This window comes from Lathamus discolor, chromosome 22 (assembly GCF_037157495.1).
Source record: "Lathamus discolor isolate bLatDis1 chromosome 22, bLatDis1.hap1, whole genome shotgun sequence".
Classification (NCBI taxonomy): domain Eukaryota; kingdom Metazoa; phylum Chordata; class Aves; order Psittaciformes; family Psittacidae; genus Lathamus; species Lathamus discolor.
Genome location: NC_088905.1, coordinates 1515780 through 1537922, shown reverse-complemented (window position 1 = coordinate 1537922; position 22143 = coordinate 1515780). Strand labels below are relative to the sequence as shown.

At 57.8% G+C, this 22143-nt stretch overlaps 2 protein-coding genes across 4 annotated transcripts; both read left to right on the top strand.

The window, feature by feature from the left end:
* Positions 1–9183: 9183 nt before the first annotated feature.
* FIGLA (folliculogenesis specific bHLH transcription factor) lies at positions 9184–11966 on the top strand. Of its 2 annotated transcripts, none has more exons than XM_065659201.1 (4): positions 9184–9429; positions 10700–10852; positions 11245–11370; positions 11603–11966. In XM_065659201.1, exons 1-4 carry the CDS (start codon positions 9205–9207, stop codon positions 11621–11623), a joined length of 525 nt encoding a protein of 174 aa, XP_065515273.1. In that variant the 5' UTR covers positions 9184–9204; the 3' UTR covers positions 11624–11966. The 2 variants fall into 2 exon arrangements, with proteins under 2 accessions (XP_065515273.1, XP_065515272.1); XM_065659200.1 differs by having other exon boundaries at positions 11242–11370.
* Positions 11967–12745: 779 nt separating this feature from the next.
* Positions 12746–21904, top strand: ADD2 (adducin 2). Of its 2 annotated transcripts, XM_065659430.1 has the most exons (15): positions 12746–12764; positions 13458–13641; positions 14522–14660; positions 15645–15796; positions 16284–16364; positions 17065–17214; positions 17289–17432; positions 17512–17610; positions 18055–18231; positions 18324–18581; positions 19042–19161; positions 19291–19380; positions 19483–19633; positions 19711–19791; positions 20893–21904. In XM_065659430.1, the coding sequence occupies exons 2-15, from the start codon at positions 13459–13461 to the stop codon at positions 21186–21188; spliced, it is 2121 nt and encodes a 706-aa protein (XP_065515502.1). In that variant the 5' UTR covers positions 12746–12764; position 13458; the 3' UTR covers positions 21189–21904. The 2 variants fall into 2 exon arrangements, with proteins under 2 accessions (XP_065515502.1, XP_065515501.1); XM_065659429.1 differs by lacking the exons at positions 12746–12764; positions 13458–13641 and having other exon boundaries at positions 13926–14660.
* The last annotated feature ends 239 nt before the right edge of the window (positions 21905–22143 follow it).

The window sequence follows — 22143 nt, the reverse complement described above, 5'->3', positions numbered from 1 at the left end:
GCCAGGCTGAGAGCATTGGGGCTGGAGAAGAGAAGCTGCGTGGAGACCTCAGAGCAGCTTCCAGGGTCTGAAGGGGGCTGCAAGGATGCTGGAGAGGGGCTCTGCATCAGGGACTGTAGGGATGGGACAAGGGGTGATGGGTTCAGACTGAAACAGGGGGAGTTCAGGTTGGAGATAAGGCAGAAGCTCTTCCCTGTGAGGGTGCTGAGGCACTGGCACAGGGTGCCCAGAGAAGCTGTGGCTGCCCCATCCCTGGCAGCCAGGTTGGACACAGGGGCTTGGAGCAAGCTGCTCCAGTGGAAGGGGTCCCTGCCCGTGGCAGGGGCTGGAGCTGGAGGAACTTTAAGGTCCCCTCCAACCCAAACCAGGCTGGGGTTCCATGATTCTATGATGCTCATAACCTTGGAGTTGACTCCCAAGCCATCCATCCTACAACATCCATCTGCATCCCAAGTCCATCCTTCCCTGAGCATCCCGTGCTCTCTAAAACAGCCAGAGGAATTCCTTACGGACCAAGCAGGGACCAGCAAACCAGATGCCCCTGGGCCTCGCACCGCACACAACCAGGGTAATCTCTGTCATACGGCCAGAAAAGGGCAGATTTAATTAGATCAGATGTACCTGCCTAATTTTAGCTCCCTCACATGCTTCAGGCATGCTGGTCCTGCTCTTCCCTTGCTCCTCTCAAAGCCATGGGGCCACCACCCAGGACAGGAGGAAACCAGACTGGCTTTGGCTGGGAAGTGGTACCCAGTGGTGTGATGTGCACTGGAGGTGGTGATGGTCACCCTGCACCGGTGGTGGCCATCCTCAGCCTTGGGAGCATCACCATTCCAAGCCCAGGGAATGCCTCCCTACCCATCCAGCCTGCCCCATTCATGCTGAGCTCCTGCTGCTGCTTTTCCCTCCACCTCCTGCTGAACTCCTGCAACGTGACAGGGACATTTGCTGTCCACTGCCTGCCCTGACCTCCCTCATGCCAGCCCTAAGCCCTTGTCTTGTCCTGCTGCCAGCTCCATCAAATGTCTCCTGATCCAAGGTGACATCTGATTCCTCATGGGACCAGCCTTGGATCAGCGCTGCGAGGCAACAGGGACAGAAGACATCTGAGCCCTGCGCTCATCATGAGCCGCACCATCCCCAGCATCCCAGCCGGGTCCCTACACCCTGGAAGGGGACGGGGAGGAAGGATGCTGTCCCCTAAAGCTATCATAGGCAAAGTGAGGGAGAGCTGGGGACCACCCCACATCCCAATGCGGGTCCTGGTGCTGGTGAGGGCTGTGCTGGGCATCACACAAGCCTGACAGAGCTCGGAGGTCAGAAGTCGCTGTGAGGACACAGGACCCTGAGTCACAGCATCCATCCCGGGATGAGTCAGTCCCGCGAGTGGCACTTTCTCAATCCCAGCGGAAGGAGGAGGTTTCTCCAGCATTCCCAAGGCGCTTTCCCAAAGGGGCAGAGCTGGGTCACAGCCACATCCCTGGTGTGGGGCGAGTGCACGTCCCCAGGGCCCCCACGCGGAGCTGGGGCATGAGGGCGCGCAGCAGCAGGCAGGGGAGGTGCTCAGTGCCGAGGGCTTTTCCTTCACCTCCTCCATGGGATCCCTGGTGCTTCCTCATGGATCAATGGGTGGCAGCAAGCCCAGGGGATCCATGCTAAGCATGTGGATGCTGTTTCTGTTTCTGATCCATGGATTTTGGGTGTTTAAAGGGACGCCCTTAAAGGCCTTTTCCAACCGAGTTGATTCTATGCTTCCAAGTGTCCCCTGTTTTGCTGCTACAGCAGGTTCCCAAAGCTGGATCTCAGGGATCCCATCCTGGAGCATGCCGGCAGTGGGATAACGCTGCCATTACCCCACAATGACCCTGTGCCACGGCCGCATCCAGCCCAGGCTTGGCAAGGGGTCAGTCCTCAGGCCCTGGCTTGCATAAGCTGGGAATGTGGGAAGTCTCTGGCTCTGTCGGGATGCTGCAGGGAAGGGCTGTGGAAGCAGCAGCCTGGAGCAGGTTGGAAGCTCAGGGGAAGCCGGTGGAGCAGGGTCCATGTCACCATGGCAAATCCATGTGCACCTCCAGGATGCACCTCCCCGCTCATCCTTGGTGTTCGGATGCGGCTCTTGAATCCCAGGTTGATTTGGGCACCTACCTCCTGCCCGTTCCAAAAGCCCATCCTAAGCACTAATAGAGGGATTAACACCCCACTGACCCCTCAAACCCAGAGCAATTCCTAGCCTGGATCATGGCCAGCTCTCCCCAGGATGCAGGAGCAGAACCGGGCTCTCCGCTGGACCATTGCTCACAAGCAGCATCTCGCATCCCTCCCTGCAGGGAGGACCACATCCCAGAGCACGAAACCACCCCCGATATTACATCCTACCTTGCTTCGACATCAGTCAGGGCCGGAGGATTGGGAAATAGCTTTCCAGCACCCTTCAATGGATTATTCCATGCATCCATCCTGTTATCCCACTCCCCACAGTTACTCCCCTTTCGATGAGCGGCAGCCGGATGAATTGGCCTCACATCCCTTTGTGCTCCATAGCCAGATACAAGGAGTAAAACCACCCCAAAATCCCAAATCCAGGGAGAAGATCCCCTTACCTGGCTGAAGCTCTCGCCATCCATCCCGTCCGCTGCGTGCTCGGGCATCATCCTTGGAGCATCCGAGATGGTTTGCTGGGACTGGGAGAGTTTTATCACCTCTGATCCCTGCGGAGGAAGGTCCCTGCCTGTCATTGGCTGGGCGCTGGGGATAAGTATGGGATTTTAGCAGCACTGCTGTAATCCCAGAGCTGTGGGATGAGCACAACGGAGCTGCCTGGGATGCGATGCTGATGGGGTTGGGTACCCACATTGCACAGTGTCACCATCACCGCTCATGGAGCATCCCTTTGCATGGCAAGAAATAGCTGCCGGACCACGGGTCACCCCCACAGTGTGCAGGCAGTTTTAGTGATGAACCCTCTCCCCTTTTTCCTAGGATTGGGAATCAAATGAGGAAATCAGTACTGGGATGGACGTGTTTGCAAAGGGAAGTTTGGGAGCTCCGAGCTGTGCTTGTGCATCCCCACACACGGGTAGATGCCACGCGTGTGCACGTGTGCGTGTTGCGTGTGCCCATGAGGCAGGCTCATGGCTCTTACCCGGCTTAACCGGGATCTGCTTAGACAGAGGTGGCTCCTCTGCTTATGCAGAGCTTCGGGAGCCCTTTAGAACCCCAAAACACCCTCACGGGGGTAAAACCAAGGGGGAAGAGCTGCAGTGGGAGCGCGGAGCCCCGTGGCTTTGTCCCTGTGTGCCCATGGGCATGCGAGTGCCCTCTCCCCCCTGCCCAGCAAAGAGGTTTAAGGCTGATGCACTTATTCCTTGTGTCGAGGGCAGATTATCCGGCTGGCGGGGCCGGAGCGCTGGCACGGAGCCCCGGAGCCCTTATCTGGGGCAGGCAGGGCAGGAGAGCTATGGGGAAGGAGGGGGGCAGAGCTGCAGCCCCACGGTGTCCTATGGCAGGTGGCTGGGCCATGATGGGGCTCGAGAGAAGGGACAGGGATTGGGTCTGGGGGCTGCAGCATCATTCCCCCCCCCCCCCCCCCCCCCCAGGGCTTGGGTACCTCCTGCATGTGCTGAAGGTTCAACCCAGCCTAAATCTCAGTCTGGCCTCTGGGCTCAGCACCTTCCCTTCACAAGGGGAGAGCCCCAGCCTCAGCCCTGTCCCCATCCTGCTCCCTATTCCATCCCTGTCCTCATCCTGCTCCCTATCTCATCCCTGACCCCAGCCCCATCCCATCCCTGTCCCCATCCTGCTCCCTATCCCATCCCTGACCCTCATCCTGGTCCCTGTCTCAGTCCTATTTTCATTCCCATCCCATCACATCCCTGTCCGCACCCTGGTCCTTGTCCCAATCCCATTCCCATCCCCATCCTCCCCCATCCCTGTCCCAATCCTATTCTCCTCCCTGTCCCTATCCCTTACCGCGCCCATGGCCCCATCCTGGTCCTTGTCCCAGTCCCATTCCTATACCCATCAAATCCTTGTCCCTTTCCTCATACCCTTCCCTGCCACCACCCCTATCTTGGTCCCCATCCTAGTCTCATCCTCATCCTGTCTCTGTTCCCATCCCATCCTTATCCCATCCCCACCCATTTCCCAGCCCCATCCCCATCAAATCCTTGTCCCTTTCCTCTTCCCTATCCCTGCCACCACCCCAGTCTTGGTCCTCATCCTAGTCTCATCTTCACCCCATCCCTGTTCCCATCCCATCCTTACCCCATCCCCACCCATTTCCCAGCCCCATCCCTATCCCTGTCCCCATCTCACCCCCACCCCATGGCTGACAGGGACAGCCCAGGACTATCCAGACTCCAACGGGAGCCGAGCCACGAGCTGCTCCGCTCACACCACGCGCTTGGCAGCACCTCCAGCCCACGGAAACTTCTTTTCTCTCCAAATCCTCCCCTTTAATCTCCAGAAAGATTCCTTTTATCTCCCCAAATCCCTTCGCTGCACAGGGAAAGCTCTGCCCGCTCCAGGCCGGGATCCTCCCTCCGCTGGCTTCTCCAAGCCGGGAAGGACAGAGCCACCTTTGTTCTGTCCCTGCTCCTATTGCTGCAGGAAATGTCACAGAGCCCGTGGCGCCGGCGGCCTTGCAATCCCTCTCCTGGCACGTCCGTGCTGGGAATCTCCAGGATAGGGAGAAGAAAAGGACCCACAAGCGCTGGGCGATGGGAGATGTGCTGGGGAGATGGGGTCAGGGCCATCGCTGCGTGTCCTGGCAGGGATTTGCTCCCCACATCAGGGCTTTAACTGTGATTTACATGGAACCAAGTCAGGGTTGTTCCATCTCCCGTCATCGCGGGGTCAATGGGATGCTGATCCCCACCCTCAGCCATTCCCAGCCTCCCCAAATCCTCCTTGCAGCAGGCACTGGATAAACCCCGTCATTGTCCCCCCTGCCTCATGTATAATTCAGCACATGGCAAGGGCAAGACCTGCCCTTTGCAATGTGGGACCCCCCCTTAGGGACCTCAGTGGGTGGCCGGGGACCATTCCCAACACAGCTTTATAAAGAGGCGATGGAGGAGCAGCCGGCTGGGATGCGAGCAGGAGGGTGATTCCCCATGGGATACCCCTTGGAACACACTCAGCTGCAGCTCCCATAGCGTTAGCCCCATGACTGGGTGTGAAAGCAGCCTCTGGACTTTCCCTCTCCAAGAGCTTCCCATTTCTGGCTCAAACAGGAGGGAAAACTCATCCAAGATGGAGCGCTCTGCATCCCGCCAGAGCGCGGTGATGCTGTACTGGGATAAGGCATTCAGACCCCGTATCCCCAGCAGCGCTGGTGGCAGGTGAAGAGGTGGTTTTATGGCTTTAATAGTGGGATAGAAGCTCTTAAGGAGGCCCCGATGGTTGTATGGCATTTCCCTGTGCTGGGAACCCATTGGAATTGGGATGTGTGGTCCCAGCGAGCCCAGAGAGTGGGATCTGCTAATTCAATGCAGCCCATCGAGGAATCCCAGCCTCAAACAATGCCTGAGTGCATTCCTCTTGGAGAGAGGGTGACTTGGGACACAATGGAACGGACATTGGAATAGTGGTGGAATCACTGTCCCTGGAAGCTATCACACACCACGTCTATGAGGCCCTCAGTGCCATGGGTTAGTGACGGCAGCGCTCGGGAATGCTTGGACTTGATGAGCTTAAAGCTCTTTTCCAACCTGATGGATTCCATGATTCCACGATTCTACGCCAGCAATAGGAGGAGGAGGGAGAGGTGCAACCCCTGCCCTTGCTCTGCCGCAGCCAGAGGTGAAGCCACCGCTCCCTAAGGCTTTCTAAGGCTCTCCCCAGGGATGGCCGGGATCCAGGCAGCAGCACATCACGGAGCCGGCACGAGGTCGGCAGCTCCGGCAGGGACCAGCTGCATCCGAGACGCCTGGGGCTGAGCCAGCAGAGATTGGGCTCAATCACATGTTAACAGCAGCCCCATGCCAGGATCCATCCCTCTTCCCTGACCTCCCTGGCTCCGGTAACCAGAAACCACCAGGGAATTTTTCCAGTCCCGTGATACCAGCAAATGTCAGATCCCAAAGGAGCACAGGCGTTGCCAGTTGGGTGGGATGGGGGGAAGCCAATGGGATGGAGCCGCACAGCTCCTGGAGGCATCCCGGGGACAGCAACCGGTGCCAGGGGTTTGGGATCCAAACCCGGATCTCGTTCCGGAGCGGGGAAAATGAAAGGGATAACTGGACCTAATGAGCTGGGAAACAGCCACGGCCTGAAGCATTCCCCATGGGAAAAGTATCCCCAGGCTGCTGTTTTCTAGGGATTCAGGCCTGGATGCTTCCCCAAGCACCATTGACCATAGTGAGGGGGAAATTGGGATGAAAACCCTAAAATGCATCAATCCTCGGGATACCCAAAGCATGGGTTGGATGTGGCGACTCCGAAAGAGGCTTTGCTGCTGGAGCTCTGGGACACGTTGGGCCCTCCTTTCGCTTCCTCTTTCCCTGGATCAGGCTGGCTCCAGGAGCAGCCCTATTGAGGGAGCTGTGTCCCAGCCCAGCAGCAGCAGAAATAGGGGAGGGGAAATGAAAATGAGCCCTGGTTGGCTTCAGAGCATCCTCAGCTGCGGCAGACGGGAGCAGGGGCTGATAAATCTGAGCCCTAAGAACTGCGGCCTGGAATAAACCATGGCCCCTACTAACAGCTGGGACCCCTAAAAGACAAGAACCCCCAAAACCATGGTCCCTAATAGCCATGACCCCTAATAACTGGGACCCCTAAAACCATTGTCCCTAATAGCCATGACCCTTAACAACTGGGACCCCCAAAACAGGGTCCCTAATAGCCATGACCCCTAATAACTGGGACCCCAAAACCATGGTCATAATACCCATGACTTCTAATAACTGGGACCTCAAAAACATAGTCCCTAATAGCCATGACCCCTAATAACTGGGATCCCCAGAACCATAGTCCCTAATAGCCATGACCCCTAATAACTGCGACCCCTAAAACCACTGTCCCTAATAGTCATGACATCTGATAACTGGGACCCACAAAACCATGGTCCCTAATAGCTATGACCCCTAATAACTGCGACCCCCAAAACAGGGTCCTTAAAAGCCATGACCCCTAATAACTGGGACCCCCAAAACCATGGTCCCTAATAGCCATGACCCCTAAGAACTGGGACCCCCAAAATCATTGTCCCTAATAGCCATGACCCCTAATAACTGGGACCCCCAAAACCATGGTCCCTAGTAGCCATGACCCTTAATAACTGGGACCCCCAAAACCATGGTCCCTAATAGCCATGACCCCTAACAACTGGGACCCCAAAAACATAGTCCCTAATAACCTAATAACCCAATAACCCTGACCCCTAATAACCCTGCCCTCCCCAAAGACATGGCCTTTAATAACCCCAATCCCTACTAACCCTGACCATAGCCATAGCCCCAATGAGTTTGACCCCTAATAACTATGACCCCTAATAAGCATAATCCCTAATAACCCCAACCCCTAATGATGCTGCCCCCAGGCCTTCTTGCTTCCCAGTGGGGTGAGATTCCTGCCAATCCTGGTTGCGCAAGCATCCCCCAAACCCCTCATCACCCTCTTCCATACTTCCCCTTTTCCCTTTGATTTGTCATCTACAAACACCCAATTTTCCCAGCTATAAAACAAGGGGAAAGGAGCACATCCCGGCTGCTGGGAGGTGGGAATTCTGCAGCCCTGATTCCCCCTTGGATACTTCCACCTTTGGGTTTGGGGGGGCTCTAAACCCACCTCCCCTCGGATTAATCCGTAAGATCCACTCCTCCGATGAGGGCAGTAATAATGGGATTATCCCGATCTGGCTGTGGGACAGGGAAGCTCATTATGAAGCATTAAAGAGGGGAAAATTGGGATTTCCGAGGTCTAATAAAAGCTCGTTTCCTTCCGGGCGCCTCCAAAGCTCATTTTGGGGCTCATTTGTGGGGTTTTTAACAGTTTGCCAGGATCTGGGAATGGTTTTCAGCCCATTCAGGTTTGGGGAAACTGAGGCACAGCAGCCACAGCGCTGCATGGGGACCACTTCCATGTCCCTCAGTGCATCCCATAGGGCAGCCCCCAGACCCAGTGGATAAAGTGGGGTGAGGCACTCTGGGGGGGCTTTTCCTTATGAAAACCAGGGAAAGGAGGATGGGGAGGGGGAAACCCCCCCTCAATGGGGGGCTTGGGATGGGGTCCCCCCCTAGAGACTGACCCAGCGTCACCGCTGGCCTCGGTTTTGATGGGGAAAGGGGAATTCGCCTCTTGTTCCAGCCGCCCTCTGGGTTCCAGCATCACGAGGACCAACAGTGCCACCTACCGAAACAGCCCTCGCTGCTCCTCAGCCCTCCCCGCTCCCTTTTCCCCATCCCAAAGCGCATTCCCACGTTTTCAGGGACGCGAGAACCCTCCCAGCCCATCCCCTGTTTGTCCCCATGGGGCAATGCCGGCTGCCCATCCCCATCGCATCAAGCCTTGCCCTTATAGGGGTCCCCTTTATAGTCCTGGGGCTGGTTTAGGTCCCTTTTAGGGCTTGGAAAGCTCCTTTGAACCCAAACCATTCCATGACCAAGTCTTTGCTGCCACTGACCCTGGGGGCTTGGCTCTTAGGGACACAAGAACCCCCCCAACCCATCCCCTGTTTGTCCCTATGGGGCAATGCCAGTTGCCCATCCCCATCACATCAAGCCTTTGCACTATAAGGATCCCCTTTATACTCCTGGGCCTGTTTTAGGTCCCTTTTAGGGCTTGGAAAGCTCTTTTCCAACCCAAACCATTCCATGACCAAGTCTTTGTGGCCACTGAGTCCCACACGTTCTTAGGGACACAAGAACCAACCCATCCCCTGTTTGTCCCCATGGGGCAATGCTGGCTGCCCATCCCCATCGCATCAAGCCTTGTCCCTTATAGGGGTCCCCTTTATAGTCCTGGGGCTGGTTTAGGTCTCTTTTAGGGCTTACAAACCTCTTTTCCAACCCAAACCATTCCATGACCAACTCTTTGTGGCCACTGACCCTGAGGGCTTGGCCACTGAGAGGGGAAACTGAGGCACACCCAGGCCTGTTCATTAGGCTGCAGCGAGCCCCACCTGCGGCTCATTGAGTACATCAGGGTCCCTATAGGAACCTATATAACCCCTTAACCCCTCTCAGCACCCGTTCTGCTTGACCCATGGCTACGGACGGAGCCGGGATGCAGCCGGCCCCGGGGGTCCTGCTGCCCACCCCGGCCCCGGAGGTGCTGGAGGGGGTGCTGAGGCAGCTCCATGGCCCCTTGCCCTGCGCTGCCTCCATCGCCCGCCTGCGGAAGGGGTCGGCCGGGGGGTACGAGCCGGCCGGGAATGCCGGGGATGCGCTGGAGCGGAGGCAGCTGGCGAATGCCAAGGAGCGGGAGAGGGTGAGGGAGGGACCCCGGCCCCACGCCTTGGGGGGGGGGATGCGGTGAGGGTGGGGGTGGCACCCGGGTCACTCCTGGGTGCTTGGGCCGTTGGCCTTAGGCCTGTGCTGGGGGTCATGGAAGTCTTTGCCTCTGGTTTTGGGGGGGTCTGGTTTCATATGGGGGGGGTATATAGCATATATATTATATTATGCTTATCATTCTTAATGCTATGTTATTAAATTCTTAATATAATATTTTATTACATTAATAGATTAATTAATGCTATTATAGTTAATATATACTATTATACTAAATATATTATTAATATTACCAATATATTATTATATTATTGTATTCAATATAACATTATTATATTGATACATTAATATATTAATAACATTAATATATTAATACATTATATTATTACTATATTTTCCTATAATATGGGGGTTCATATAGTTTAAGCCTAAAAGGACCTGTTTTAATCCTTGGGGCCTGGTCAGATCCCAGTTTAATCCTATGGGAGGCCAGGTTTAACCCTGGGAGGTTCTGGCTTAGTTTAGGGGGTGTCCTGATTTAATGAAGGGGGTTCCAGTTTAACCCTTCCAGAGCCCAGTTTAATCCTGAGGGACTGGGTTTAATCCTAGAGGGATCTGGCTTAATTCGGGGGGGCCTGGTGTGACCCTAGGAGGGCCTGTGTTAATGTGGGGGGGCCCTGGTTTGATCCTGGAGGACTCAGTTTAACCCTTACAGAGCCCAGTTTAATCCTATGGGGGGCCAGGTTCATCCTGAAAGGACCTGGTTTAAACTGGGAGGGAGCTGGTTTGATCCTAGGGGGGCCTGGTTCAGCCCTGGGGTGCCCAGTTTAATCCTGAGTAGAGGCTGGTTTAGTCCTAGGAGGACCTGGCTTCATTTGGGGGGGGCTGGTTTAATTCTGGGGTACCCAGATTCACCATAGGAAGGCCTGGGCTAAATTTGGAGAGCCCAATTTAATTCTGGGGGTGCCCAGTTTAATCCTAGCAGCACATGGCTTAATTTAGGAGGTGCCCAGTTTAATCCTAGCAACACAGGGCTTAATTCTGGGGGTGCCCAGTTTAATCCAAGGAGCACATGGCTTAATTCTGGGGGTGCCCAGTTTAATCCTAGCAGCACAGGGCTTAATTCTGGGGTCCCCAGTTTAACCTTAAAGGGTCCCAGTTTAATCCCATGGTGCCCAGTTCCCCCTTGGGGTCCCCCCCCCATGCACCCCAATGGGTTTTCCCTCTCTTTCTCTCTCTCCCCCTTGCAGATCAAGAACATCAACAGCGGCTTCTCCAAGCTCAAGGCCTTGGTGCCCCTGGTCCCTCGCGACCGCAAGCCCAGCAAAGTGGACACCCTGAAGGCAGCCACCGAGTACATCCGGCTGCTGCGGCTGGTGCTGGAGGAAACGGGGGGGCTCAAGGTAAAGGGGGGGGTCACCCCAACATCAACCTCCCCTGTTTCAGTCTGAACCCATCACCCCTTGTCCCATCCCTACAGCCCCTGATGCAGAGCCCCCCTCCAGCATCCTTGCAGCCCCCTTCAGACACTGGAAGATGCTCTGGGGGTGCAGCCCAGCGCATGGGGGGGTTCTCATTGAGCAACACCCCCAAGTCCTTGTCCTCAGGCTGCTCTCCATCACTTCTCTCCCCAGCCTGCACCTGGGGTTGCTCCAGTGCAGGAGCAATCCTTGCCCTTGGTCCAGTTGATCTCCATAGAGCTGGCATCGGGCACCCCTCAAGTGTGTCAATGGATGGGGGGACACACACAGAGCACCCCAGTTTGTGTTTTCTCCCCCCCTTCTCAAACCAGCAGGATGCTGATGCCAATCAGGAGCCGGGTGATGCCGCTGGGACCGGGCCTGGCACTGCCCCCCCATGTCCATGGGGTGCCCCTGTGCTGCCCCCCAACCCTGGGCTGCTACAGGAGAGTGGGGAGCTGGTGAGTTGGGGGTCAGGGTTGGGGTGACGGGGTTGGGTGCACCCAAGGGGGGACAAGAGGGGATGGGGGTACCCATGGGCCTTGCAGGGAGCTCCCACCCCTGAGCTCAGGCTTTGGGGAGCCTGTGATTGATATCAACACATCATATACATATATATGTACATACATATAGATATGCCCCAAAATACCCCAGAATGGGCAAAACTTTGTGTTCTGGGCCTTGTTTTTGAAGGTTTTGCCAGCCAATCCCTGAAAAACCCTGGAATCTCCTGCAGAGACCCGCGGGGGACCTGGTGTAACACCAAGTTTGATGCTCCAGTTCTTCTTTTGGGGGCTGCCACCCGTCCCATGGCCGGATCCAGCCCCACATCCCGTTACACTGCCCCTCAACCTGCCTATCCCCAAAACGGGGGGGGGTCCATCACTCCTAAACCACAATGGTGAGGCCAGAGCTGTAATTAATAGCTTTATGTGAATGTAATTAGCAATTAGCAGCACTGCTTCCCCCCCCCCCCCTTTTATTTAGTAGAACTCCCAATTCACCCTCTATCTCATAATAAAAGAGGATTTTGGGGGGTGTCCATGCTGCTCCTGTGTGCTTCCCACCGCGTTTATTTGCACACAGTAGGTGTCCCGGGGGGGTCTATGGGTCCCCCCCACCTCTATGGGGCGGAGCGTGTTGGCAGAAGGAGCTGGACCTGCGCGGGGCGGGGGGGGGGCCCTTTGTCAGGATGCTCTGAGGAGGAGGAGGATGCTCTGAGGAGGAGGTGGGTGATGGCAGCATCCTCCCGGCCGCAGCATCCCCGTGCATGGGAGGGTTTTGGGGGGGGGGGGACCACAACAAATTGGGTGACCCCCCATCCTTTTCCCCTCATTTCTCACCCTCCCTAAGCAGGCTGCATGCAGGTTTGGGGGGGGTTCATCTATTCCCACCCCCCCTTTTCCCCGGCCTTTATTCTCTGCGGGCGGTGGGTACCAATTCCCCCCCCTTTTCCCCCTTCAATCCGCATCCATGGGGGGTGCGATGCTGCATCCAGAACAAGGGAAATTCCCTGTTTTTCATCCTCATCCGCCATCCCTGCGGCTGCCGCAGCGGCGCTGGGTGCGGCGAGGGCGGAGGCGGCCGGGAATGTTGGATGGATGGATGGATGGATGGATGGATGCGGGGTGGGAGCATGGGGGTGTCGTTTATCCCCCTCCTGTTCCCGGCACGTTGTGATGCGGGGGGGCCTTTAGAGACCCCTCTGCTCTTCCTCCTTCCTCTTTGGGGGGGGGGGGGGGGAATTCCTGCTGGGATGCTCAGGATCCTGCCACCCCCTGACGTTCGCCCTTCGGTGGGGACCCTCCCAGGGAATTCAAGCCTGGAAAAGGCTCCCTGCTTCCCTGTGAGCCAGGTTGGTGTCGGAGCAGCAAAGCTGGGGCGGGGGGGGGGGGGGGACGACACACGACATAGGGGGGCTATGGAGGATGTGGGGGACTCTGCTTTTGCACTGGGGGAAGCACTGAGCGTTGGGGATGGGGGATGCTCTGTTTGGGGGGGTCCTCTGGGATTTGGGGGGAGCAGCTCAGGTTTGGACCACCCCTGCACCCCCTGTATGGGGGGCGAGCGGTGCCTTGTATTTGGGTCTATTTACCCCTTATTTCGGCGCAGCAGCACCCCTAAAACACCCCACTGAAGACTGTACAGGAAGGGGGGGTCATTGGTGGCGTTATGGGGTTAACAGCAGCAGGGCTCGGTCCCCAACAGTGGCACCGTGGCATCGATCCCAAATGCAATCGATCGGGGGCATCCCTCAGGGCAGATGCCATCTGTGCTGCTCCCATCAGTGCACTGAGCTGCCCGTTCTCAGCCACTGCTTGTTTTGGGGGGGGGGGGTGGTGTGTGTGTGATTTGGGAGGTTCACCCCCATCCCATCATGTCCTGAAGGTGCCAACTCATCGCACGGATGGGTTGTCCCTATGGGAAGGGCGGAGGCCGGATGGGGCTTATCTCCAGCGCGCAGCTTGGGGGTATCAGCGGTGCCTGCTTCCCAATCTGTATCTGCGGAGGGCGCTGGCGCTGACCCTGTCCCTGCGCTCCTGCTCAGGATGAGCTCCGTGGCCAGCCCCGAGCCCCTGCCCGAGCTCCCCGGCCCCGGGCCCCGCTACCTGGAGAGCTTGGCTGAGGAGGACCCCGAGTACCTGCGGGCGCGGAACATGGCCGCGGACCTGCGGCAGGACTTCAACATGATGGAGCAGAAGAAGAGGGTCACCATGATCCTGCAGAGCCCGGTAAGCGGTGGCACCTCCCGGGGTCTGAACCCCGGCCCTCTTTGTCCTCAAACCCCATCCCTCCTGGTCCCCAAATCCTATCCCTCCTGTGCCCCCAGACCCTGCCCCTCCTGTCTCCAACCTTGCTCCTCTTGCCCCTCTCCCTCCTATCTCCCTTTGGCCCCAAACTCTGTCCCTCCTTGTTCCCAAACCTTGTCCCTCCTTATCCCTAAACTCCATCCTTCCTGTCCTTAAATCCCATTACCCCTGTGCTCCAAACCTCATCCCTCCTTGTCCCCAAACCCCATCCCTCCTGTGCCCTCAAACCCCATCCCTCCTGTCTTCCAAACCCTATTCCTCCTTGTCCCCAAACCCCATCCCTCCTGTCCTCAAATCCCATCACTCCTGTGCTCCAAAACCCATTCCTATTTGTCCCCAAATCCCACCCATCCTGTGCCCAAACACCATCCCTCCTGTTCTCGGCCTTGTTCCTCCTGTCCCTCCTCGTCCCCAAATCCTATCTCTCCTCATCCCCCAGTGCCATCCCTCCTCATCCACAAACCCCATCCCTTCTGCCCTTACTCAGACCCTTCTGCCCCAACCCCATCCCTCCTCTCCCAAGCAAATGCCCATGTGTTGGATGGGGCACGTCCCTGGCTGCCTGGTAGCGCCACCACCGTGCCACCAAGCCAGCAATGTCACTGCCACTGAGCCCATGGGGCTGCTGTCACCGCATTATCAGTGGTGGCACTGCCAACGCGCTGCTCATGCCACCGAGCCAACGATGCTGCCACCGCCGATCCGGTGGTACCCGCACCCCCGGTGCCACCGGATGCTCCCTGTTTGGTCACCGCATCCCTGTGGTGATGGGGATGACACCGGTGGGGCCGGGGTGCTGCAGTCTTTCAGGGAGGAGCTGGAGAGCCTCATCCAGGAGCAGATGAAGAAGGGGAACAACTCGTCCCACATATGGGCCCTACGGCAGATCGCCGACTTCATGGCCACCACGTCCCCTGCCGTCCTCCCCACCTCCCCCATGGGTACGGCAGCAGCTTCTTTGGGGCAAAAAGGGAATAATTTGGTGAAATTCTTGAGTGTTTTCCTTAACTGATGGGTTTGGAGGTGAGGAAACGTCCCATAGCTCCATGCTCTCGTTCCCTGTAGAGAGGGGTGAGGGTGGAGGGAGGGGATCGAGGACCACAGGGACAAAGTGGGGATCACGCTGCAGACCCCAAGTAGCCTCTTCCAAAACCCTGGGATCCCCTAAAACCTTTGGGATCCTCCAAACCTTTGGGATGCCTTTATCTTCGGAACCACCAAACCTTTGGAAGCCATTCAACCTTTCGGGCCACCAAACTTTGGGATTCCCTTTACCTTTGGGATCCTCCAAACCTTTGGGATCCTCCAAACCTTTGGGATCCCGTTACCTTTGGGACCACCAAACCTTTGGGATCGTCCAAACCTTCAGAATCCCTCTACCTTTGGGACCACCAAACCTTTGGGATCTTCCAAACCTTTAGGATTCTCCAAACCTTTGGTATCCCTTTACCTTTGGGACCCCCAGACCTTTGGAATCCATTCAGTTTTCAGGACCACCAGACTTTGGGATTCTCCAAAGCTTTGGAATCCCTTTACCTTTGAGACCACCAAACCTTTAGGATCCTCCAAACCTTCGGAATCCCTCTACCTTTGGGACCACCAAACTTTGGGATCCTCCAGACCTTTGGGATCCCTTTACCTTTGAGACCCTCAGGCCTTTGGGATCCTCCAAACCTTCGGAATCCGTTTACCTTTGGGACCCCCAAACTTTGGGATTCTGCAAACCTTTGGGACCCCCAAACTTTGGGATTCTGCAAACCTTTGGGACCCCCAAAGCTTTGGATTCCCTTCAACCTTTGGGACCCCAAACCCAGCCCCATCACCCTCCACTCCCCAAGGGAACATCCCGGTGTTGGGAAGGGGGTTTCAAACCAATCCCCCCCCCCCCACTTCTCCCTCTCATTTTGGGGGTGACGCATCCCCAGGGCTGGCTTCTGTCACCCCCATCAATGACCTGCACGGCCCCGAGGCACCGGCGCTGGCCAAGGGCGAGCGGCTGATGCGCTGCAAGGTGGGCAGCATCCACCGGCTGCTGGACCTCTATGGCTGGGCCCAGCTGGGACACGCGGCTGTCACCGTGAGCATCCCAAAAACGGGGGGGGGGAGTTGTTATTTTGGGGGGGTTTGGGGCTTTTTTTGGGGTGCATTTGGGGTATTTTGGTCGGGTTTTGGGAGACAAAGGTTTTTTTGGGGGTTTGGGGCTTTTTTTGGGGTGCATTTGGGGTATTTGGTCGGGTTTTGGGAGAGGAAGATTTTGGGGGGATTCGGGGCTTTTTTGGGGTGTGGGAGGTGTTTGGGGGGGTGAGGGCTTTCAGGGCAGGGTGGGTTTGGGGGGTGCAGGGTTTTTTTGGGGGTGTTTTTAAGATTTCTCTCACTTTTTGATGTCTCTGTGGGCTTTTGGGGGAGGTATTTGAGGGTTTTGGTGGATTTGAGGACTTTCAGGGTGGGAGGGTTCATGGGGGGCTTTGGGCAGGGTAAGGTTTTGGGGGTACAGTGAGGGGTTTGGGGGTGATTTTAGGGTGTCTTTCCCACTCCTATACCCACATTGCTTTCTCCCTCCGCAGCTACGTGTCAGCAAGGAACAGGAGCATTTCTTGGTGGCCCCACAGGGGCTGGCATGCAGCGAGGTGACAGCGGCCAGCTTGGTGAGCCTCCCTGTTATCCCTATAGCATCACCCCCATCCGTGTTATTCCTATCCATCACCTCCATCCCTGTTACCTCTGTCCATTACGTCCATTCCTGTTATCTCCATCCATCACTTCCATTTGTGTTACCCCTATCCGTCACCCCCATTCCTCTTTTTCCTATAGCATCACCCCCATCCCTGTTATCCCTATCCATTACCTCCATCCCTGTTACCCATATCCATCACTCCCATCCCTGTTACCTCTGTAGCACCAACCCCATCCCTGTTATCTTTGTAGCATCAACCCCATCCCTGTTATCCCTGTAACATCACCCACATCCCTCTTATCCCTGTAGCATCACCCACATCCCTCTTATCCCTGTAGCATCACCCACATCCCTGTTATACCTGTAGCATCACCCCCATCCCTGTTATCCCTTATCCATCACCCCCATCCCTGTTACCCCTATCCATCACCCCCGTTGCCATCCCTGTCCATCACCCCCATCCCTGTTACCCCTATCCATCACCCCCATTGCCATTCCTGTCCATCACTCCCATCCCTGTTACCCCTATCCATCACCCCCATTCCCATCCGTGTCCACCACCCCAATCCCTGTTACCCTTTCCCATCACCCCCATCCCTGCCATCCCTTCCCATCACCCCCCCAACCTGGGATGCTGAAGGAGCTCCGAGCCCCCTCTCTGTCCCCCCAAGATCAAGGTGAACGTGCTGGGGGCCGTGGTGGAGCAGGGCAGCACCAACTTCACCCCGGACACGCGCAGCTTCAGCCTCCACGCCGCCATCTACGCCGCCCGCCCCAACACCCGCTGCATCATCCACCTGCACACCCCGGCCACGGCGGCAGTGAGATATCGGGGTGCAGGGGTGGGTTTTGGGGTGGGAGGGAGGGGTTTGTCACCCCCCGTGTCCTGCCGCAGGTATCGGCCATGCGCTGCGGGGTGCTGCCCATCTCCCGCGCCGCGCTGCTGCTGGGGGACGTCGCCTACTTCGACTTCAGAGGGGAGGTGGAGGAGGAAGCCGACCGCGTCGAGCTCCAGAAGTGCCTCGGTCCCACCTGCAAGGTGAGGGGACGGGGACACGGGCAAGGGGGGAGCCCATCGCGCTCGCCTCGTCCCGCTGATGGCCCCGTCGGTGCTGCAGATCCTGGTGCTGCGCAACCACGGGGTGCTGGCGCTGGGGGACACGGCCGAGGAGGCCTTCTACAGCATCTTCCACCTGCAGGCAGCCTGCGAGATCCAGGTGAGCACCCGGCCCTGCACCGAGCTGTGTGCGGCCTCAGCACTGAGCCTGTGGGGTTAAGCACTGAGCTGTGTATGGCCTCAGCATCGTGCCCATAGGGATAAGCACTGAGCTGTGTGCAGCCTCAGCATCGTGTCCATTGGGATAAGCACTGAGCTGTGTATGGCCTCAGCACCATGCCCATGGGGATAAGCACTGAGCTGTGTATGGCGTCAGCACCGTGCTCATGGGGATAAGCACTGAGCTGTGTATGGCGTCAGCACCATGCCCATGGGGATAAGCACTGAGCTGTGTATGGCCTCAGCACCGTGCCCATGGGGATAAGCACTGAGCTGTGCCAGGTGCCCGCTGTCCCCGTGGTGCCCAGCGCATCCACGGGTGCCGTGGGTGCTGTGGCCATGCCCAGCCCCACCAGCATCCCCCCCCTCCCTTGCTGTGCCGCAGGTGTCGGCGCTGGCGAGCGCGGGGGGCGCGGAGAACCTGATCGTGCTGGAGCGCAGCAAGCACCGCGCGCACGAGGTGGGCTCCGTGCGCTGGGCGGGCAGCACCTTCGGGCCCATGCAGAAGAGCCGCTTGGGCGAGCACGAGTTCGAAGCCCTGATGAGGATGCTGGACAACCTGGTGAGGATGCTGGGACGCCGCAACCCCAACCGCGCTCCCATCCCTGCCGTCGCATCCTGCATCTCACACCCCAACGCCGGGTCCTTCCGCAGGGGTACCGCACCGGGTACACCTACCGCTACCCGCTGGTGCAGGAGAAGAGCAAACCCAAAAGCGATGTGCTCATCCCCGCCACCGTGACCGCCTTCGTGTTCGAGGAGGAGGCCGCCCCTGTCCCTGCGCTGCGGCAGCATGCTCAGAAGCAGCAGAAGGAGAAGACGAGGTGGCTCAACACCCCCAACACCTACATGAGGGTCAACGTGGCTGAGGAGCAGCAGGGCAGCGCTGGCAGCCAGAAGACAAAGACGACGGTGAGGGGCTGCTGGGGCCGTAAATGTGGGGCTTGGGATGGTTTGGGAAGGGCGCTGGCTCTGGGAATGGCGTTAGCTTGGAGGGTGATGCATCTGTGATAAAGGGATGGATGGGGTCTCACCAGGAACGCACAGGGATCTGCGAGAAGCTGCAACTGCTGCTTTTGGTACCTTTATTAAGCACAAATTTCCTCCTCTATTCCCTGCCATAATAATAGCTATTGGAAAACCCCATCTGCCCAGCCTCACAGGGAAGAGCTTCTGCCTTACCCCCAACCTGAACCTCCCCTGTTCCAGTCTGAACCCATCACCCCTTGTCCCATCCCTACAGTCCCTGATGCAGAGCCCCTCTCCAGCATCCTTGTAGCCCCCTGCAGACACTGGAAGCTGCTCTGAGGTCTCCATGGGGTCTCCCCCCTTTGTGATGTGTTGTTTTTGGGGGTTTTCTCTCTGGATGCAGTGGCTGAAAGCAGACGAGGTGGAAAAAGGCAGCAGCGGGACCCCCATCCGCATCGAGAACCCCAACCAGTTCGTGCCCCTCTACACGGACCCACAGGAGGTGCTGGAGATGAGGAACAAGGTCCGGTCCTGGCCCCAAACACACAACCCCCCCGCACCGAGGCTTTGGGATGTGGGTGCAGGGCTCTTCCCAGACCCACGGGGAGGGGGCCAGCTGTTTCTCTGCCCCTAATCCCCATCTCACCCACAGATCCGGGAGCAGAACCGCCAGGATGTGAAGTCAGCCGGACCCCAATCCCAGCTTCTGGCCAGTGTGATCGCAGAGACCAGCCGCAGCCCCGTACGCCACCCCGCATCCCAGCCCCACATCCCCTCCCCACGGCATTCCACCCCTCACGGAGTGTAGGGGGGAGGTAACACTGCTCCGGGGCTGTTCCTTCAGTCCACAGAGAGCCATTTGGGAGATGCCGAAGCCAAAGAAGCATCCCGGGATGAGGCCCCCCCGGAGCCGGAACCCCCGAACCCCTTCAGCCAGCTGACGGACCAGGAGCTGGAGGAGTACAAGCAGGAGGTGGAGAGGAAAAAGCTGCAGGGTAGGAGGGGTAAAGGGGAGCCCTGATCCCAAATCCCATCCCATGGAGCCCGGAGCAGCTCCTGTCTCTGTTGGCAGGCGAGAAGGCTGCAGTGGCCGAGGAGAGCCAGGCTCCCCCTGCATCCCCACCGGCCCCGACGCCTGCGGAGCCCTCGGAGGGTGAGTGAGCCCATGGGGACACGTGGATGGGGTCTGCAGTGAGCAGGATGCGGGGTGGATGCAGCCGGACCCTGCTTGAACACGGATAAAGGTCTCCATCGGGCTGCCCGGCTCCAGCGGGGAGCAGCACTGATGGGGGCTCAACACCATAAAGGCAGCAAAGCCACCGCTCGCCCTGAATGTCACATCAGGAGCATCCACTGGTGGCTTTGCTGGGTGCAGGGGACGCCTCCATCCTGCTCCTAAGAGAATCAACCAGGATGGGAAAGAGCTTTAAGCTCATTGAGTCCATCCATTCCCAGCACTGCCAAGGCCACCACTGCCCCATGGCACTGAGGGTCTTGTCTACAAGGTTTGGGAACACTTCCAGCCCTGCCCTGGGCAGCCTGTTCCAATGCCTGAGCACCCTTTGGGCAAGGAATTGTTCCTCAGCTCCATCTAAACCTGCCCTGGGGCAGCTTGAGGCCGGTTCCTCTTGTCCCATCACCAAAGGATGCGGCATTCCCATTGTTATATGGTCCCAGGTTGTCACTTACAGCGGGTCTTGGGGGGGGGGGCATTGGGAGCTTCTGGCTTGCTCATCGTGTGCCGTGGTGTCTGTGTCTGTGTCCACAACCTCTTCCTTTCTCTTTCCTCCCCGTGTGGCTCTCACCCAAGGAGTTACCTCTGAATGCTTGTCACTGTAGTAAGTACGGAGAGGCCATCCTTAAGGAGGAGGGACACGGGTGCAGCTCGGGGTACCCTTGCTCTCCGTGGCCCCAGCGCTCTCCTGAGGGCTTTGCAGCAGGAAATGCCTTGGGTTTCCTTGTTCTCTTTGCTCCCTGCTTTCATTCCAGCCGCCAGGCCGGGATGGAGCCAGCCGCCCGCCCTGCCTGCCTCTTCCCGGCTCTCCATCCCACCTCTCCATCCCACCTCGCTTATCCTGCAGGGAAAGGGGGGGGAAGCTCAGGGAAGCAGCGCCTGAGGCAGGAGGGGATTGGGCCCCATTGTTCTCTATGCACAGAGGCCAAATCCTGCTCCTGCCCGGGGGGGGGGATTTAAACCTCCCCAGCACCGGGCAGTGATGCTCAAACCTCACCTCTCCTCTTTGCCGTTGCCAAGGTGACAAGAAGGAGGATGGGGACCAAGCGCCGGCTGATTCTGCTGTTGAGAAGGAGCCGCCAGCGGTGGTGAATGGGAAGGACGAGGAGCAAAGCACCGAGGAAAGCAAAGCCGGGGAGCGGACAACGTCCCCTGCCAACACCGACACGGATGCCCCTAAGGAGAAGGAGACGGTGACCAGCAGCCCCGTGTCCCCCGAAGGGTCCCCTTCCAAATCGCCCTCGAAGAAGAAGAAGAAATTCCGGACCCCGTCTTTTCTGAAAAAAGGCAAAAAGAAGGAAAAGATCGAATCCTGAGTGTCCTCCGAAGCCTCCAGCCCGGAATGCGCTCCGGATGGAGGCACCAAAGACACAGGGATGGCTCCTGCAGCTGAAAAGCCTGGAGATGAGCTGTTTCCTTGGGTATTCCCGGCACCAGGCACCTCGTCCCCTCGTCACCCGCTTACTGGAGGCGGTCACTGAGCTTAGGAAAGATTCGTGGCCCCTGTTTGCTGCTTGGGGAAACACCCGCTGCAATGTCCCTTCTCCCTTCTCCTTCCTGGGTACCAGCCCCTTTCCCAGTCCCGGATTGAGGGTTGCATTTGGGGGGTTTGTTCCCCCTTTGTGAATTGCAGGGCGCAGCTCGGATGCGCTCGGTTTGAGGAAGAAAAGGGTGGGTTTTGTTGTTCTTTTCCTACCTTCTTGTCCCAAGCTCCACTGGAATGGCTTCACCCCCCCACCCCGGGCAACATTGGGTGCTGCTTTGCCAAGGGAATTGGATCAGAATGGGGGGGGGGGGGGGATTGCTCTTCCTGAAGGAGAGGTCAGTGCCATGGCCTTGTGAGCCTTTCCTTTATGGATCGGAACCTTCCTCCTCTTGGGCTGGAGTCCCCTTCTCCTGGTGCTGCTGCCTCTGTGTGTGCGGGATGAGGAAGCGCAGCCGGATTCCCCATCACCAGACCTGCCCCGGAGAAGGGAGAAGGAAAAGGAGCCTCTGGGCAGGGTCTGTGCTATTAAAACTGAGCAAAACTTCACTAAGTGCTACTTCGGGATGAAGACGCTGCCACCTCACTGCCGATGCCGCCGTCCCCATCACGCCGTCCCCACTGGTCGTGCCACGCCGACACCATCCACACGCTTTTCCCGAGCTCTGGAATCCCAAGCACTCCTCCCTGGTTGTTTCCTTCCCACCCCGCCTCGCCTCCAGCTCTCCGTACAGCGACATGACCATCATTCCAACCTCCCGGCCGGGCCCAAAGGGAAGATGAGACCC